This window comes from Salvelinus alpinus, chromosome 25 (genome assembly GCF_045679555.1).
Source record: "Salvelinus alpinus chromosome 25, SLU_Salpinus.1, whole genome shotgun sequence".
In the NCBI taxonomy this organism is placed as follows: Eukaryota; Metazoa; Chordata; class Actinopteri; order Salmoniformes; family Salmonidae; genus Salvelinus; species Salvelinus alpinus.
In genome coordinates this window covers 20,123,974-20,142,970 of record NC_092110.1, presented here as the reverse complement: position 1 = coordinate 20,142,970, position 18,997 = coordinate 20,123,974, and the positions used below count along the sequence as shown (strand labels likewise).

The following is an 18,997-nucleotide window of genomic DNA, read 5'->3' as shown; positions in this document are numbered from 1 at the left end:
CATTAAATGTGCTAAGCATTTTTTGGGGAACAATAAATAAAGCTTAGCTGGTATTAACCTCTCGCACCATAACAGTGGCTTGACAAAGCAGCATTAAGAAGGTAATGAGGGCACACACTGCTTCCTTGTAGGGGCTGCACAGTTGTTCCTTCACACCATTACACAACCACAAATAGGACTGGCTCACTTAAAGTGCGGCATAACTATACAGGAAGCAACCCTTTAATATTTGGAGAAAGCTTGACCTCTGGGTTCTTCATATCACTTTGTCAACAGTCTCTCACTTCTCCACGTCATAAGGTGTAGACCGGCAAACACCGCCGTATGGAAGGGCTTAATATATTGAACACGTATCTCTGCATGGAGTATGCACCCACAGTTAGACGTTTAGGAAATAAATGTAAAGCCTTGTAAGAAGCTTTTTCTTTCAGAGGGGCTTGAGTGGATTTTCCCAGATAGACTATGAAATATAGGAACATGGTTGCCTATGGTTGTGTGTTTCTTTGTGTATGGTGGAAGCGAGCGTTTCTTTATGTTATCTGGACGTCTAACCGGGGGGGGATTAGTGTTCATTTATAAACAGAGTTTTGGCAGCGTGATGTGTTTATAGTATCAAGTCGTTCCTACAGCTGACTAATAGGCAGCGAAGGCAGCAGCCAGTCTGACAGTAATGGTTCTGCTGTAATTGTCACCCTATTAAGAATGCCACATGACAGCCTGGGTTTCCGTAGCTAGAGCTGCAAAACCGGCCAAGCCTCACAAACACCAAACACAATCATTTATTTGTGTTACAAATTGCTTTCAAATTTGTAACTGAAGTCATTCCCAGTTTGCAACCATGTTAGGCCAATCGACACTCTAGGGTCCTGCCCTACTGTATGCCACAGCAGCAATTTGGTTATGCAGAAAAGCATGACAATTGGGGTATGGGTGAAGTTTAGAATTTGATTGACGTTGTCCATAGCCATAGACAAGCCTTGATGCTTTGGTTTCATCTTAGGATATCTCAGAAGCAGTCATTGTTGCGAAACTAAGCTTCATTGTGGTCCATTCACATTCTTTCGGTCATCTCTCTCATCAATTAACATATAATGAGACAGAAACTAATTCTGACAAATGTACTGACGAGTCTGTCCAATCAGTGGCTGAACAGACTTGGCATTTCCTCATGATGTTCCGCTCTGATTGGCTGACAGGGCAGCTTGGTGGTGGGTCCAGTGAATTGGCTCTTCTTTCTACATCCCAGCCCTCGGCGAGAGAGAGGAGACAGTTTGGCTGCTCCAACATATAAATCCACTCCCCTCTTTATTTGACTCCCAAACACAACTGCTAATCTTGATCCTTATTACTCACTTTCCGTTCTCCAACAAACCCAAAACTGCATGTCATTCAAATCCTAGATTCAATAACAAAGACTAACTCTCTGTGTTCATCAATGATGTATTGTCCTGTAGGAAAACAGGCAGCAGGGGCAACATTTTGAGATAAGTATCAAATGTAATGTGTTTTTGAGTTCAGCAGTTGGGAGGGTGTGTTTTGAAGATGAAATAACCTTGAACATTTCTAATACCTACAGTACAGTGATTTCATGTTGGGGTGAACGAGCTAAGGCTACTTAACCAAGGTATTGCGTTGCCCTTGAAATGAGTTTAACATAAAAGGGAAACAACTTATTATCCATTTTCTGTGAACAATCATCTCATCTCTTTCAGACAGAGGTTTGCTTTCTATCCGTCATTCTTTATTTCCCTCTCTTTCTTTTCTTCCTTTTTCCATCAGTGCATTTTTGGTCTAGAAGCTTCCGTTTTTCCCACACTCTCCCCTGTCACACAGGCCGACCACAAAAATGCAGGACAGTGGAGAGTGTGAGGAGGTTCTGGAATTCTGCATGCAGAGGGTAAACACAGTAACTGCCAGGAAGACACACAGAGAGGAGCAAACATTGCACCTACCCTGCCCTAACCGACCTTGCCCAACCCTGCCCTACCCTGCCCTTAACTATTCACTGCCTTCCCTCCCCTCTGACCGTGTCACTTGTCCAGGAGAGCGCGCCTCACACATCAGCAACATAACACAACCACATCCCTCTGGGCTCTGGCCTCTCCTGCTCCCTGGCTGGCCTCAGCCGCCACATCAAAGCTGCTATCTGCTGAGGCGGCCACTAAGGCTTTGTGTCATTAGCCAAATCCTTGTACCCCTGATGAAAGGCACCAACACGGACCCTCTGATACAGACAGAAAGACAAGTGACATGCGCACACACAGACAGAGATACAGTAGGAGCAGATGGGTAGAGCAATGGCTTTACCATACAGTTCTATAAATATCCCTACTTAGCAAAAAAGACAACAAATTAAAATGGCCAGGTCCATATAAATCTCTCTGATGTAATACTAGAGAAGCACACATGGCCAGAGGGGGTGGAGGTTGAGGAGAGGAGAATGACAGAGCTGGGACCACTGCGCCTCACGCTGGGGGAGAGGAGCCCTCCATCAAAGCCATGTGCTTTAAACAAACAAGCAACCGTATCACTGAGTTTTGCCATTGCTGTGTAATTTAGCCAGATGTTGGGTAATAAAGTCATACTGCAGCGTGGGAAAGTGATGGCAGTTTCAGGCTCCGCTCCGTTTGCACTCTCCCCAACTTTTCTTTCTTTCTCCATTTTTCCTCCTCTCTTCTTCTGTTAATCTCCAAACAAAACAGGGTTTAAACAGCGCTCATAAATAGGGCCCTGCAGTTGAACCGCATTGTGTTTACTGAGCAGGCAGAAATCAGGCCTGTGATGAGGTTGTTTACTGAACAGGCAGATACAGCCTGAAGCCAAGGGACTGGTACTGTTCGCTCCACGCTTCATGTAGGCTAGTCTAACTCTCAGTTCTGTTTGAACTCTCTGCTGCTGTTGGACCCTGGTTCACCCCTCCAGCACAGCCATAGTCCTCTAGACCCACTAGCTTGCCATTACATATACTGCATATTCATGTCATGGTCCAGTCAACACTTCCACATTACAGTGGTAATAATGAACTTTCTAGTAAGACACTAATGAACAGCAGCATCCCAGAGGTAGCTCTAGCTCCAGGTCTTACTTGTTGAGGCGTTGGGTGGCTGTCTTCCTGACCAGGCCCTCCCTGGCACTGCTGGGTGGTTTGGGGTTGAGGATGTGTCCTGGGCCTGCGCAGGCGTGGCTGTGGTTCTGGCGGCCTGGGTGGGTCACTGGTGGACTGGAGGAGGATGGGCCGGTGGGAGCCTGGGGCCAAGGAGCCGTCACAGGATAGGGTGGCATCATGGCCTTAGCAGCCAACATGGCCTAAGGAGCAAAAACCACACATTTAGCTTCAGATTCACAATCAAGTTAGTTATGACATTACACGTAAGAGGATTTATACAATAGGGCATTATGTACCTAATCCCCTACCTAAATCAGGGATGGGAAAGGCTATCAAATTGTAAATGTGCTCAGTACAACCATAAAAAAGATCAGACTTTGATTTCAGCAAAAGAAAGTTCTGCCTTTCGGGTCATCTAAGGTCAAACGTCATCGATCTAAAAGACAACTACATCAATTAGCTTTGAAAAAAGTGCTATCCTTTATCAAAACATGCTCTACATATTTTGAGGTTGGAAGCAGTGCAACACAAATTCTTCACATTTCATACTTGTTTAGACAAGATCTCTTTAATGACTTCTAGAAACCTGGTAAACAACATGTTCATCCTGACATAATATTTAAGAACTACCGTTCACCGGTTGCCTGTGTTGCTGGGGAATGCTTCACAGACATTCTTTCCAGATCTCATGTCTATGCTATTTTCTCTGCCACTTTATATATCTATCTAACAAGCTAATGGTTTTCCAGCTTCCCAGCGCATGATTTCAAAGGGCCGGCAGCGTGACAGAGAATATTTTGATATAATTTCTGTGTTGATAAATGAGAAGCTGAATTTCCAGGTTGGAGGGTCTGTGGTTGTGGAGCAGTTGAGCAGGGCCAGGGAGGGCACCTTTATTTGGCTGCCAGGTGGCCCCAGGCCAAGCCTGTGGAGGAGCCGCGCAGTCTGCACCCAGTAACTGGAACATAGAGTAGAGCACCGGAACAGCGCTCTCTCTTTCTCACACACACACACACCTATGCTCCCCTGGACATAGTTTTATATTCAGTTAAGCCAAATACTTCAATAAATTCTGCCACAAGGCAGGGGAGGTGAGTGTTGGAATGTGGAGAGCGCTTATTTCAATAAGACCAAAACCCGCAATGGTTTTTCACGTGTCATTACAGAGTAGGGTCAAGGCATTGACTAATTCTCTGACCAATGGAAGGACAGTCTTGGAAGGAGGGTTTACTGGGCAATTCTACTCTGAGCCAAAGTGAATGAGCCTTAAGGCCATGGAACACATGGAAACGCTACAGAATTGCAAGGCGTCTGTTAGTATACTCCCATTCAAGTCAAGCTGGCAAGAGAGACTGAGGGGCAGAGCAGAGGGAGAGGATATTTAAGGGACGGTTCCCTGATTGGGTGGTGACTCAAGGCATACAGTCACAGCCCTCCCATGAGCTCAGTAAAAAGGGCTGTTTGTTAAGGGGAGAACAACAGGTTGGCTCTCTTGCTCTCTTAACACTGTGCCCTTTATAGCATATGATTACACACACACCAACTAATGCTGCAAACCATTTCCTGCAATTTCGCAATCAGGGGGAGAGATGGTCCCTGCTCAACCCTACCTGGTAATCGTGGATGGATGGATGCTGTGAGTGGCTGGCTGAGAGTGGTTGTGGCTTGGTGAACTAGTGAACTGTGCTCAATCAGCGAGCTGGCGATGGGAGGGGAGTGGACAGGAGCTAGGGGGATCACTTTCAAAGAGAGTCTTGCGTAACCCAGCCAGTCCGGGCCAAGAAAAACATCCCCTCAATTGCATTAATTAGACTCAACCTAGACGTAAAAAGGATGATGTGAGAGCAACTGCATTACTCAAAGAAAAAAAAGAAAAGAAACTGCGCCTCCCATCATCCCACCCCAAAAGGTGTATTTGTATTTATTATGGATCACCATTAGTTCCTCTACTCTTCCTGGGGTCCAGCAAAATGAAGACAGTTTATACAATTTTAAAAACATTACAATACATTCACAGCACAGATTTCACAACACACTGTGTGCCCTCTTGGCCTTACTCCACCACTACCACATATCTACATTACAAAATGCATGTGTACGTGTGTATAGTGCGTATGTTAACGTGTGTTTGCATCTGTCTGTGCCTATGTTTGTGTTGCTTCACAGACCCCGCTGTTCCATAAGGTGTATTTTTATCTGTTTTTTCTAATCTAATTTTACAGCTTGCACGTGGAATAGAGTTACTTGATGTGGAATAGAGTTCCATGTAGTCATGGCTCCATGTAGTACAGTGTGCCTCCCATAGTCTGTTCTGAACTTGGGGACTGTGAAGAGACCTCTGGTGGCATGTCTTGTGGGGTATGCATGGGTGTGCCAGTAGTTCAAACAGACAGCTCGGTGCATTCAACATGTCAATACCTCTCATAAATACAAGTAGTGAAGAAGTCAATCTCACCTCCACTTTGAGCCACGAGAGATTGACATGCATATTAATATTAGCTCTCTGTGTGCATCCAAGGGCCAGCCGTGCTGCACTGTTCTGAGCCAATTGCAGTCTCTCTTTGTGGCACTTGACCACATGACTGAACAGTAGTCCAGATGCAACAAAACTAGGGCCTGTAGAACCTGCCTTGTTGATAGTGCTGTTAAGGTAGATCACTGCTTTATTATGGACAGACTTCTCCCCATCTTAGCTACTGTTGTATCAATATGTTTTGACCATGACAGTTTACAATCCAGGGTTACTCCAAGCAGTTTAGTCACCTCAACTTGCTCAATTTCCACATTATTTATTGGAAGATTTAGTTGAGGTTAAGGGTTTAGTGCATGATTTGTCCCAAATACAATGCTTTTAGTTTTAGAAATATTTAGGACCAACTTATTCCTTGCCACCCACTCTGAAAGTAGTTGCAGCTCTTTGTTAAGTGTTGCAGTCATTTCAGTCGCTGTAGTAGCTGTAAAGATTGAAGAAAGTAAGGGGCCTAGACACCTGTCCTGGGGAATTCCTGATTCTACCTGGATTATGTTGGAGAGGTTTCCATTAAAGAACACCCTCTGTGTTCTGTTAGACAGGTAACTCTTTATCCACATTATAGCAGGGGGTGTAAAGCCATAACACAAGTTTTTCCAGGAGCAGACTATGATCGATAATGTCAAAAAGAGCTGCACTGAAGTCTAACAAAACAGCCCTCAATCATTTGTTGAATGTCCTTCCCTATAAGCGTACTGAAAGTCTGTTGTCAATTGGTTTACTGTAAAATAGCATTGTATCTGGTCAAACACAATTTTTTCCAAAAGTTTACTAAAAAGGTTAGTAACAGGCTGATTTACTGGCTCAAATAGCCGACCAAGGGGGCTTTACTATTCTTAGGTAGCGGAATGACTTTTGCTTCACTCCAAGCCTGGGGGCAAACATTTTCTAGTAGGCTTAAATTTTAAATATGGCAAATAGGAGTGTCAATGTCGTCCGCTATTATCCTCAGTAATTTTCCATTCGAGTTGTCAGACCCAGGTGGCTTGTCATTGTTGATAGACAATTTTTTCACCTCTTCCACACTCACTTTACGGAATTCAAAATTACAATGCCTTTCTTTCATAATTTGGTCAGATATACTTGGATGTGTAGTGTCAGCGTTTGTTGCTGGCATGTCATGCCTAAGTTTGCTAATCTTGCCAATATATATATATTTTTTAAGTAGTTGGCAATATCAGTTGGTTTTGTGATGAATGAGCCATCTGATTCAATGAATGATGGAGCTGTGTTTGCCTTTTTTCTCAAAATGTAATTTAAGGTGCTCCAACGCTTTTTACTATCATTCTTTATACTATCAAAATAAAGAGAGTCGCACACTACTCTATTTTAATAGTTTATTCGCCGTTAGTCAGCACCTCCACACATACATTTTTCTGGGTGTGCGCCACCTCATGTTTTTTATTCTACTATCATTCTTTATGTCATTCATTTGCCATTGCTTTTGCCTCATCCCTCTCAACCATACAATTTTTCAATTCCTCCTCAAGCCACTGGGATTTAAGCGTTTTTACAGTCATTTTCTTAATGGGTGCATGCTTATTAATAACTGGAATAAGCAATTTCATAAATGTGTCAAGTGCAATATTCTTTACATCAACAACATAGGAATCACTACAAAACTCATTGTATGACCTCTTATACATTATATTAGGCCCAGCCTTTGGAACTTTGGTTTTCCTAGATATGGCTACTATATTGTGATCACTACAGTCGATGGGTCTGGATACTGCTTTCAAGCAAATGTCTACAGCATTAGTAAAGATGTGATCAATACATGTTGATGATTTCATCCCTGTGCTGTTTGTAACTACACTGGTAGGTTGACTGATAACCTGAACCAGGTTGCAGGCACTGGTTACAGTTTGAAGCTTTTTCTAGAGTGGGCAGCTTGATGAAAGCCAGTCAATATTTAAATCACCCAGAAAATATACCTCTAGTCTCTCCCCAGCCTCCATTCATAGAACGACTCTACAACAAATGCTGCAAGAAGAATAAACACAGATTTCCTGTCCAGATCTCCTTTCAAAGCAAACCAAGAACCAATGCAGGTTTTTTTTCCAGTTTCAAAATGATATAGTGTCAAGTAACCCAAGGCATTCAGTTTAATCTCATTCAGCAATGGCAGAAATCGCATATGTCACGACCAGTCAAGCATGACTAAAAGGTTTTGTAACTATAACGGTTTAGAAAAGTTATGCCTCAGAAATCAGTTTCAGCATTGTAATGGGAACAAAATAAATGTAGAATCTGATATGAGCTGTGAATGATGGGATTAGGCTTTTTATTCAGTGTAGAATCAGTGGCATTGCCATGCCGGAGCCCTTGTGGGCAGCCAGCCTTGATTACTTACCTTCCAATATAAGCACAGCCAGCAGTAGACTCAGTAGAACAAAGAGTTCGCTTGGTGTGAGAATTCATGTTTGCTTTCAAGAAACGAGCTCCCTGTGAGGATGTTCCCACTGGACACCATTTTGTTCAGCGGTTGGAGGAGAAATTCCCAGAATAAGTTTGCAAGCCCTAACATCAAGGCTTTCCTCTACGGGTGATGGGGGAGCTTTTGGAGAGTATCCCCATTGCTTAACAAAAACAAGCAGTTGATATTGCCCAGACAAAAAGAGATGAGGGTTTTCCTGATTTATAATTCAATAGCACTCAAATACCCTACTAAGTGTTTACATCTATGCTTTATTTGAGTAAGAGGGAAACATCAAGGGATGGAAAGGGAGAATTGCAACTTCTAGTGTTTCTCTGAACCCCAATCAGAGAAAATCACAAAAAGTCTGTAAAATGGTTTTGACACAAAGCTGAACACTGGTTCCAAGGATTGGATTGTGTGCAACTTTCAGCCCAGTGAGAGAAGGAGCGTTTCTAATACACTCTCACCACACTGTATATACAGTCTTGCAGGGTTTCTAGTCTGGGTCTACCTGAACATGAGGTTCTCCACATTCAGCCTGTGGTTTACAGGAAGGCATGGTTCTCATTTCGTTGGGCTGAATAGTTCCAAGGCAACCAGAACTACATAGCAGTGATCTTTTTCTCTAAACTCCACAACCACATTTACCCTACCGTTCGGTCCGTGGTATTGTGGTCTGCAGCTCACTGACCTGGTGACGGGTGCGGCTCTGGTCAAGCAGTTGGCGGGACTGGAACTTCTGCTGCTGCAGCTGCTGGATGGCGAACTGGAGCTGGTAGCTGCCTGGGATGGGCTGGTAGCGCTGCTGGGGGCTGACGCCTCTCACCAGGTTGTAGGCACTCTGGGTCTCCCCATCCCAAAGACCCTCCTCATCTCTCAACACCCTGGGGCTATGGGAGCAAAATAAATGAGATCAAAATAGTTCCAAAGTTAACGTGTACTGTATGCTTGATAAATTAAGAACTGAGCATCTAGCATTTACTGATGCAAAAGGTTAGGCTCAGACAGCAGTGGAACAGAAATAACAGCAGTGGTGAGCCATGTAAGTATTTAGGCCTACCATCTCATCATCAGTCACCTGACTATGCAACCAAGACTGAAATGTAGTGTTAGCTCATTAACTGGCCTATTTCCCTCCACATGTTGAGTAGTAAGACTGTGAACAACAAGGGGACAAGACAGCGTAAGGCACCCCAGCCGCTGCACCCAGATGCCCTCCTGTCAAAACTGACCAATCAAAGAGGCAAAGCAGAGAGCCGACCCGTGGCAAACATGGGGCACATAGAAAACATTGAAACCTCTCCCGCCTCAGGGCTCTCAGCGCATCACGTTCCATCCACATCACAAAGCCACAACCTGGAAAGCCAACCTTTGAATGGCTCCACACATTTGTAACTGGATTATCTTTCACTAGGACTAAGCCTTTCAGCCTTTTTGGCCCCATCTAAAGCAATGGGGGGCGTCAGGGCTCGCCCCTCCAGCACAAGTTCACTGCAGAGTCTGAAAAGGAAGGCACCCCTTCAGCCAAAAAACTATGTTCCAAAGAGCAGGGTGCTGAGAGAAAAAATGAAAAGAACGAAAGAGAGAGATAAAGAAATAGAACCCCTGAGGAAGAAGAGCTACTGGAAATTCCTCACATACATTTACGTCATTTAGCAGACACTCTTATCCAGTGTGACTTACAATTAGTGCATTCATCTTAAAATAGCTAGGTGGGACAACCACATATCAGTCATAGTAAGTACATTTTCCCTCAATAAATTAGCTACATAGTCATAGTAAGTACATTTTCCCTCAATAAATTAGCTATCAGCCAAGTCAGAGCTAATAAGGGGGGGAAATAGTCAAGTGCTAGTTCATGCATGACAGGCTTATTTTCTTTTTTATATAAGAAAAATAGATAACATTGTAATAACATTTGTATACAGTAAAAGTTAAATAAAATATTATCAGACTTGAAATAACACAATTCACCAAGACATTTTTAGAACAGAACTGAGATAAGGTCTAAAATTAGAATTCAATTAATCTTGAATAACAATACACGCTGCGGGAAAATAATCCAGTGTCGCTCACACAGGCTACATGAAAAATATTCCCGTCCTGCGTAGCCAAACAAAGACACAAGGGATCTTATAGTCATGTGAACGAGCTATCCGCCCGCTCAATTCACGTAATGGCATGTATATTGCAAAAACAACTGGTGTGACCCAGAGCCATGCAAACTTTTTTCACCCTCTTCTGCTAACAAAGGTCTGTCTGTGAACCCTTTAAGACAACAGAGTCCAAATGACCACAAGACAAAACCCTGATGGATGGTTTCGCCTCCATTTTTTATTATTTAAGTATTTTTCCCCAAAACTTTTCCAAGTACAGTATGCTTCAGTTAGTCTTTAGCAAGATCTCTCCACTTGAGCTACATGGGAGGCCAAATCACACATCCTCTGAGTCCCACATCAGGGGCCTCAGTTCCTGGCCATTCAATTCCAGCACAATAAATAACAAATAGGAAAGGGGGAAAAAAACTGGCACATCTGAGTTTCCTATCACTGGTACAGTACAGTACATGTGTGCAGTTTTAGCAGCCTGGGGCCTGCTCTGCCTGCCTGCAGCATGTGGGTGTCAGTATGAACCCTGCTGAACTCACTGTACTGTAATATGCTGATATGACTTACAATAACACAGCAGTGTGAGCTGAGCACATGTGCAGCATCAATCTAACTCAGCGCTGAATGTGGGAAAAAGGCCGTTATGAAATGACATCATGCTGCTTCAGCCCACCATAACTCCACGTCCTGGCCTAGCTGGTCAATGTGGACATCAGGCTCAGGGGTTCAGGGGTATTTCCAGCACCAGTCAAAATGTTGGACACACCTACTCATTCAAGGGTTTTTCTTTATTTTTACTATTTTCTACATGGTAGAATAATAGTGAAGACATCAAAACTATGAAATAACACATATGAAATCATGTAGTAACCCCCAAAAAAGTGTTGAACAAATCCAAATATATTTCTGATTTTTAGCCACCCTTGATGACAGCTTTGCACACTTTTGGCATTCTCTCAACCAACTTCACCTGGAATGCTTTTCCAACAGTCTTGAAGGAGTTCCCACATATGCTTAGCACTTGTTGGCTGCTTTTCCTTCACTCCGCAGTCCAACTCATCCCAAACTATCAACTGGGTTGAGGTTGGGTATTTGTGGAGGCCAGGTCATCTGATTCTGCACTCCATCACTATCCTCCTTGGTCAAATAGCCCTTACACAGCCTGGAGGGTGTGTTGGCTCATTGTCCTGTTGAAAAACAAATGGTCCCACTAAGCGCAAACCAGATGGGATAGCGTATCGCTGCAGAATGCTGTGGTAGCCATGCTGGTTAAGTGTGCCTTGAATTCTAAATAAATCACCTACAGTGTCACCAGCAAAGCACCCCCGCACCATTATACCTCCTCCTCCATGCTTCACGGTGGGAACCACACATGCGATCCGTTCACCTACTCTGTGTCTCACAAAAACACGGCGGTTGGAACCAAAAATCTCAAAATTTAGACTCAGACAAAATTTCCATTGCTCGTGTTCCTTTAGTAGTGGTTTCTTTGCAGCAATTCGACCACGAAGGCCTGATTCACACAGTCTCCTCTGAACAGTTGATGTTGGGATGTGTCTGTTACTTGAACTCCGTGAAGCATTTATTTGGGCTGCAATTTCTGAGGTGCAGTTAACTGTAATGAACTTATTGTCAGGTTTTGGCCAAGACTGTTCGGGTTTTGGTCACTAGATGTCCCCATTGCACCTTTTTGTACCTTTTGTTTTTTCTTGCTCTAATTATTGTTTGCACCTGTGGGTCGTTCCCTTGTTAGTATTTAAACCCTGTGTGTTCCTCAGTTCCTTGCTCAGTGTTTGTAAGTTAGCACCCAGCCCAAGCCTTGTTTTATACAGATATTTCTCTTGTTGGATTTTCCAGAGGTTCTCTGGTTTAGTTCTTGTGTATTATTTGAGTAGTCTTTTGAGGTTTGTTTTTCCCTGCTGTTTTTTACCACTTTGTGGAGTTTCTTTTGTATTTTGGAGGATTTCCATTTTGTGCCTCTTGGCTTTATTTTTGGACATTGTGGATTTAGTTTCTTGGCCTGAAGATTTTGTTCTTTAATTAAACCACCATCTCTAGTACTGCTGTGTCTGCCTCATCTTATGGGTTCTGACGATTATTAGTGACTGTTTCTCGCACCGGGTCCTGACAGAAACACTGAGCCATTATAATGAACCCAGAGGCAGCCAGTACCCAGGATTTTTTTCCCATGCTGTCCCACCACGAGGGGACTGTCCAACGCCACGAAGCTGCTCTGGTTCAGCAAGAGGCCTTAATGGCTAGACATTCTCAACTTCTGTCAGAGATGCTGACTTCCATAAAGCAGATTTCGGATCGACTTTCCCCGGCAACCGCTTCTGCTCCAGTTCATCCGATTCAAGTGCCCCTGGCAGTTAACCCCCTGGCTGAACCTCGTCTGCCGCCTCCCCAACGGTTCTCAGGGGATCCGAGTGTTTGTAAGGGGTTTTTCACCCAATGTTCTCTCTCCTTTGAGCTGCAACCATCGTCGTTTCCCACCGACCGGTCCAAGATAGCATATATCATCACCCTGCTGTCGGAAAAAGCCCTAGCCTGGGCTACTGCTGTGTGGGATGCCCAAAGTCCCTGCTGTGCCAGCTACTCTACCTTTGCTGAAGAATTCAAGCGAGTGTTTCAAGGTCCTACCAACGGCCCTGACTCAGCCAAACAGCTCCTGACTCTCCGCCAAGGTCGGCGCAGCGTGACGGACTATGCCATCCAGTTCCGCACTGTGGCAGCAGCAAGTGGCTGGAACGACGAGGCGCTCACAGTGTGTTTTTTGAAGGGTCTTTCTGACACCATCCAAGATGAACTGGCCACTCGGGAACCACCGGACAACCTCGAGTCCCTGATCAAGTTGGCTTCACGCATAGACCAGCGTCTGAGAGAGAGAGAACTCAACCGTAGACCGCTCACCCTAGCTCCTATCGGTTCCAGCTCCGAGTCTCCACCTTTATCCTCGCTGGCTCCACCAGAACCCATGCAGGTTGGACGCATCTCCCAGGCTGAGAGAGACCGCCGGATGAGGGAGCGATGCTGTCTATATTGCGGCAAACCGGGCCATTTCCGCTCCACGTGTCCCGGGCTCCAGGGAAACGCACTCTCCCGTGCAGGCCTGGGAGGACTGTAACGGGAAACATAACCTCCTCCCATCCATCCAACTCCCGCCTGCTCATTCCAGTTACCCTTTCCTGGGACGACCACGAGTTTTCTCTTCAAGCCTTGGTAGACTCTGGAGCCGCAGGTAACTTCATGGATGGGGTCTGGGCGAAGGAGAATGGCGTTCCTTCTGAACCTCTAAGTGACCCCATAAGGGTTACTACGTTGGATAGAAGCCCTTTGGGATCTGGACTTGTCACTCGTGCCACTACCCCCTTGCGACTTTCAGTTTCCCAACACCAGGAAGTGATGAACTTTCATCTGATCTCCTGTTCCGAGTTCCCTCTCGTCCTTGGTTATCCCTGGCTTCACAGCCATAACCCTCACATCGACTGGTCTGTGGGCACTATCAAGCAGTGGGGTCCTACGTGCCAAGCCACTTGTATCTTCCCGAGTTCCCAGAGTTCCCCTTCCGAGTCTCTAGAATCCATCGACCTGTCCCGAGTTCCCGAGTGTTACCATGACCTCAAACTGGTATTTAGCAAACAGAGGGCCACCAGACTACCACCCCATAGACCTTACGATTGCACCATCGACCTGTTTCCGGGGACCTGCCCTCCCAGGGGTCGGATCTTTTCCCTTTCTCCTCCCGAACGAGCTGCTATGGATACCTACATCAAGGACGCTCTGGCAGCAGGCCTCATGCGTCCATCTACCTCGCCGGCGGGAGCAGGGTTTTTCTTTGTGGCCAAGAAAGACGGTGGATCACGACCTTGCATTGACTACCGGGGACTCAATGCCATAACCGTCCGTAACCGCTACCCGCTACCCCTTATGGCCACAGCCTTTGAGCTGCTCCAGGAAGCAGTTGTCTTCACTAAGCTTGACCTGCGGAACGCATACCATCTTGTGCGGATCAAACCCGGGGATGAGTGGAAGACCGCTTTCAACACGCCTACTGGTCACTACGAATACTCGGTGATGCCCTTCGGCCTGACCAACGCCCCGGCTGTGTTCCAAGCGCTCATAAACGACGTGCTTAGGGATATGCTTAACATCTTCGTGTTTGTTTACTTGGATGACATCCTCATCTTTTCGAGCTCCCTTCAAGAACACACTAAGCATGTCAGACAAGTGCTCAAACGCCTCCTAGACAGCCATTTGTACGTTAAGCCGGAAAAGTGTGAATTCCATTCCTCTCGAGTACAATTCCTGGGATTTATAGTGGAACCCGGTCGAGTCCAGATGGACCCCAAGAAGGTAGGGGCGGTAGCGGATTGGCCCACCCCCAAGTCCGTTAAGGAAGTTCAGCGTTTCCTGGGCTTCACCAACTTTTATCGCAAGTTCATCAAGAACTTCAGCTCGGTGGCAGCCCCTCTCTCAGCTGTAACCAAGGGTGGCAACACAAGGTTTCTGTGGGGAAGAGAGGCTGAGACGGCCTTCCAAGGACTCAAGCAGCGCATCCTCTCTGCTCCCATCCTGACACTACCAACGGCGGATGAACCTTTTGTGGTGGAGGTAGACGCATCAGAGGTTGGGGTTGGAGCTGTCTTGTCTCAGAGGGGTGAAGACAAGAAGCTTCATCCTTGCGCCTTCTTCTCTCACCGGCTTACCCCGGCCGAGAGGAATTACGATGTGGGGGATCGTGAACTCCTAGCGGTTAAGATGGCATTGAAGGAATGGAGACACTGGCTCGAGGGGGCTTCTCAACCGTTTCAAGTGCTTACGGACCACAAAAATCTGGAGTATATCCAGCAGGCGAAGCGGTTGAACTCCAGACAAGCTCGATGGTCTCTTTTCTTCAGCCGATTTCAGTTTATCCTCACCTATAGACCCGGGTCGAAGAATCTCAAACCGGACGCCTTGTCACGAATCTACTCTCCTGCCATTCGAGAAGATACTGACATGACTGTCCTTCCGGCCGCTAAGATCGTGGCTCCGATCTCGTGGCAAGTGGAGGATACCGTGAAACAAGCTCAAGCCATCGAACCGGGTCCTGGAGGAGGTCCGGCCAATCGGTTGTTTGTTCCCAAGGCAGCAAGGTCCCAAGTCCTTCTGTGGGGGCACTCCTCTCGCCTCACCTGTCACCCGGGCGTAGGTCGCACCTTGGAGTTCATCCAGCGTAAGTTCTGGTGGCCCACCATAAAGGACGACGTTGCCACTTTCGTCAAGGCCTGTTCCGTGTGCTGCCAGGGCAAATCTTCTCACCTCCGCCCTCAAGGACTCCTTCACCCTTTATCTATTCCCCACCGACCCTGGTCCCATATCTCGTTGGACTTTATTACTGGCCTTCCTCCGTCCCATGGTAATACTACGATCCTAGTCATCATCGACAGGTTTTCTAAGGCGGCCAGGTTTGTTCCCTTGACCAAATTACCTTCTGCCAAGGAAACAGCTGAGTTGGTGATTAACCATGTGTTCCGAGTCTTTGGCATTCCGCAAGATATGGTTTCCGACAGAGGTCCCCAGTTCGCCTCAAGGTTTTGGAAGGCCTTCTGCCAACTCATAGGGGCCACGGCCAGTTAATCTTCAGGGTACCATCCGGAGTCCAATGGCCAAACTGAGAGGATGAATCAGGAGCTGGAAACCACCCTCAGATGTATGGTTTCCAACAACCCGTCCACATGGTCATCCTTCATTGTTTGGGCCGAGTACGCGCACAACACCTTGTGCTCCTCCTCCACTGGTGTATCCCCGCATGAGTGTCAGTTTGGCTATGCTCCTCTATTGTTCCCGGACCAGGAGGCAGAAGTCAGAGTGCCTTCAGCCTCGAGGTTCATCAGACGCTGTCGGCTTACGTGGAAGAAGGCACGTCTTAATCTTCTGCGTTCCTCTCAGCAGTACCAACGACAAGCCAACAGACGTCGCCGTCCCGGTCCTACCCTGTACCCCGGCCAGAGAGTATGGCTCTCAACAAAGAACTTACCGCTACGGGTGGAGTCTCGCAAGCTGTCCCAGAGATTCATCGGTCCCTTTAAGATTGCCAGGAGAGTCAATCCCGTTACTTTTCGCCTGCACTTACCCAGATCCCTTAAGATCAATCCGACATTTCACATTTCTTTATTAAAACCTGTTGTTTTTTCTCCCCTTATCCCGGCAGGCAGACCTCCCCCTCCGCCCCGTGTCATCGGTGGCCAGTCGGCTTATACCGTCCACCGGATACTGGATTCCCGCCGGGTGCAGCGGTCCTGGCAGTATCTGGTGGACTGGGAAGGCTACGGTCCCGAGGAGCGCTCCTGGGTTCCTGCCAAGGACATACTGGACCCTGACCTCATTCGTCAGTTCAGGACCCTCCACCCTGAGAAGGCTGGTAGGAACGTCAGGAGCCGTTCCTAGGAAGGGGATTCTGTCAGGTTTTGGCCAAGACTGTTCGGGTTTTGGTCACTAGATGTCCCCATTGCACCTTTTTGTACCTTTTGTTTTTTCTTGCTCTAATTATTGTTTGCACCTGTGGGTCGTTCCCTTGTTAGTATTTAAACCCTGTGTGTTCCTCAGTTCCTTGCTCAGTGTTTGTAAGTTAGCACCCAGCCCCAGCCCAAGCCTTGTTTTATACAGATATTTCTCTTGTTGGATTTTCCAGAGGTTCTCTGGTTTAGTTCTTGTGTATTATTTGAGTAGTCTTTTGAGGTTTGTTTTTCCCTGCTGTTTTTTACCACTTTGTGGAGTTTCTTTTGTATTTTGGAGGATTTCCATTTTGTGCCTCTTGGCTTTATTTTTGGACATTGTGGATTTAGTTTCTTTGCCTGAAGATTTTGTTCTTTAATTAAACCACCATCTCTAGTACTGCTGTGTCTGCCTCATCTTATGGGTTCTGACGATTATTAGTGACTGTTTCTCGCACCGGGTCCTGACACTTATCTTCCGCAGCAGAGGTAACTCTGGGTCTTCCATTCCTGTGGCGGTCCTCATGCGAGCCAGTTTCATCAAAGAGCTTGATGGTTTTTGTGACTGCACTTGAAGAAACTTTCAAAGTTCTTGAAATTTTCCGGATTGACTAACCTTCATGTCTTAAAGTAATGACGGACGGTCGTTTCTCTTTGCTTATTTGAGCTGTTCTTGCCATAATATGGACTTGGTCTTTTACCAAATAGGTAAAATACTTGTTGAACACTTTTTTGGTTACTACATGATTCCATATTATTCCATACTTATTTCATAGTTTTGATGTCTTCACTATTATTGTACAATGTAGAACATAGTAAAAATAAAGAAAAAACCCTGGGTAAGTGTGCCCAAACTTTTCACTGGTACTGTATTTTCTCCCCCTTGTCCTCCATCTAGAGGGGCATTGATATGATAACTATGAAACAGAGTACTGGAGCCTACAATGTTGAGAAGCAGAGAACTGGTGGATGGGTTCAAAGTGCCAGTGTGAGTGCAGTGCATAAGTCCATCTCTCATGTGTGTGACTGAAATGGGGGGAGAGGGTTTTAGTCCATACTGCCTGCTGAGGGGGGGGGAAGGGCTGTTACTAGGGTGTCGATGTCAACTCATTAACATGGCCCCCTTATCCCAGGTTGGAATTTCTCTCTCCCCTACCTCAGGGGATACCTTACTCCCAGCACTACATCTGGGTCCAATTGAGGTGAAAAAAATCAGCTTTTTTATTGAGAGGAAGACATCAAACCATTTTTGCCCCATTAATTAATTAAGTTTCCTTGAGTTTTCTGGGGAGCCAAATAGGCTCTGCAAATGGACAGTCACAAAATGTACTGGAATTAAATGCTGCGACAACGTCCGGCCAAGTAAAACAACAGTCTGACAAAATATTGAACAAAACCAAAAATACCAGTATGTGTGTTGCGGTGACCAGGGTCTGAGCGGTTCTTGAGTACTGCAGAACCAGAAATGGTGGCCCTGTGGTTATTTGGATATGAAGACAGAGATGGAGGTAACAGTGGAGAGAGAGTTTGGGTGCCAAGGTAGAGAGACACATTAGTATTCTCCTCACTAGAGGTCGACCGACTATGATTTTTCAACGCCGATACCGATTATTGGAGGACCAAAAAAAGCCGATACGATTTTTTATTCGTAATAATGACAATTACAACAATACTGAATGAACTTATTTTAACTTAATATAATATATCAATAAAATCAATTTAGCCTCAAATAAATCATTTTACATGTTCAATTTGGTTTAAATTATGCAAAAACAAAGTGTTGGAGAAGAAAGTAAAAGTGCAATATGTGCCATGTAAGAAAGCTAACGTTTAAGTTCCTTGCTCAGAACATGTGAACATATGAAAGCTGGTGGTTCCTTTAAACATGAGTCTTCAATATTCCCAGGTAAGAAGCTTTAGGTTGTAGTTATTATAGGAATTATAGGACTATTTCTCTCTATACCATTTGTATTTCATTAACCTTTGACTATTGGATGTTCTTATAGGCACTTTAGTATTGCCAGTGTAACAGTATAGCTTCTCCTCGCTCCCACCTGGGCTCGAACCAGGAACACAACGACAACAGCCACCCTCGAAGCAGCGTTACCCATTGCTCCACAAAAGCCGCAGCCCTTGCAGAGCAAGGGAAACAACCACTCCAAGTCTCAGAGCGAGTGACGTTTGAAACGCTATTAGCACGCACCCCGCTAACTATCTAGCCATCTCACCTCGGTTACACCAGCCTCATCTCGGGAGTTGATAGGCTTGAAGTCATAAACAGCGCAATGTTTGACGCACAACGAAGAGTTGCTGGTAAAACGCACGATAGTGCTGTTTGAATGAATGCTTACGAGC

The 18,997-nt window shown here is 45.7% G+C and overlaps 1 protein-coding gene across 4 annotated transcripts in view; it reads right to left on the bottom strand.

The window, feature by feature from the left end:
* Positions 1-18,997, bottom strand: part of ttll5 (tubulin tyrosine ligase-like family, member 5) — a 100,026-nt gene that overhangs the window by 20,292 nt on the left and 60,737 nt on the right. For all 4 annotated transcript variants that reach the window (XM_071366031.1, XM_071366034.1, XM_071366033.1 and 1 more), the window contains 2 exons: positions 8,747-8,945; positions 3,086-3,306 (listed from right to left, as the gene is read on the bottom strand). In XM_071366031.1, coding sequence (XP_071222132.1) covers positions 3,086-3,306; positions 8,747-8,945 — 420 coding nt within the window. The remainder of the gene's footprint in view (positions 1-3,085; positions 3,307-8,746; positions 8,946-18,997) is intronic.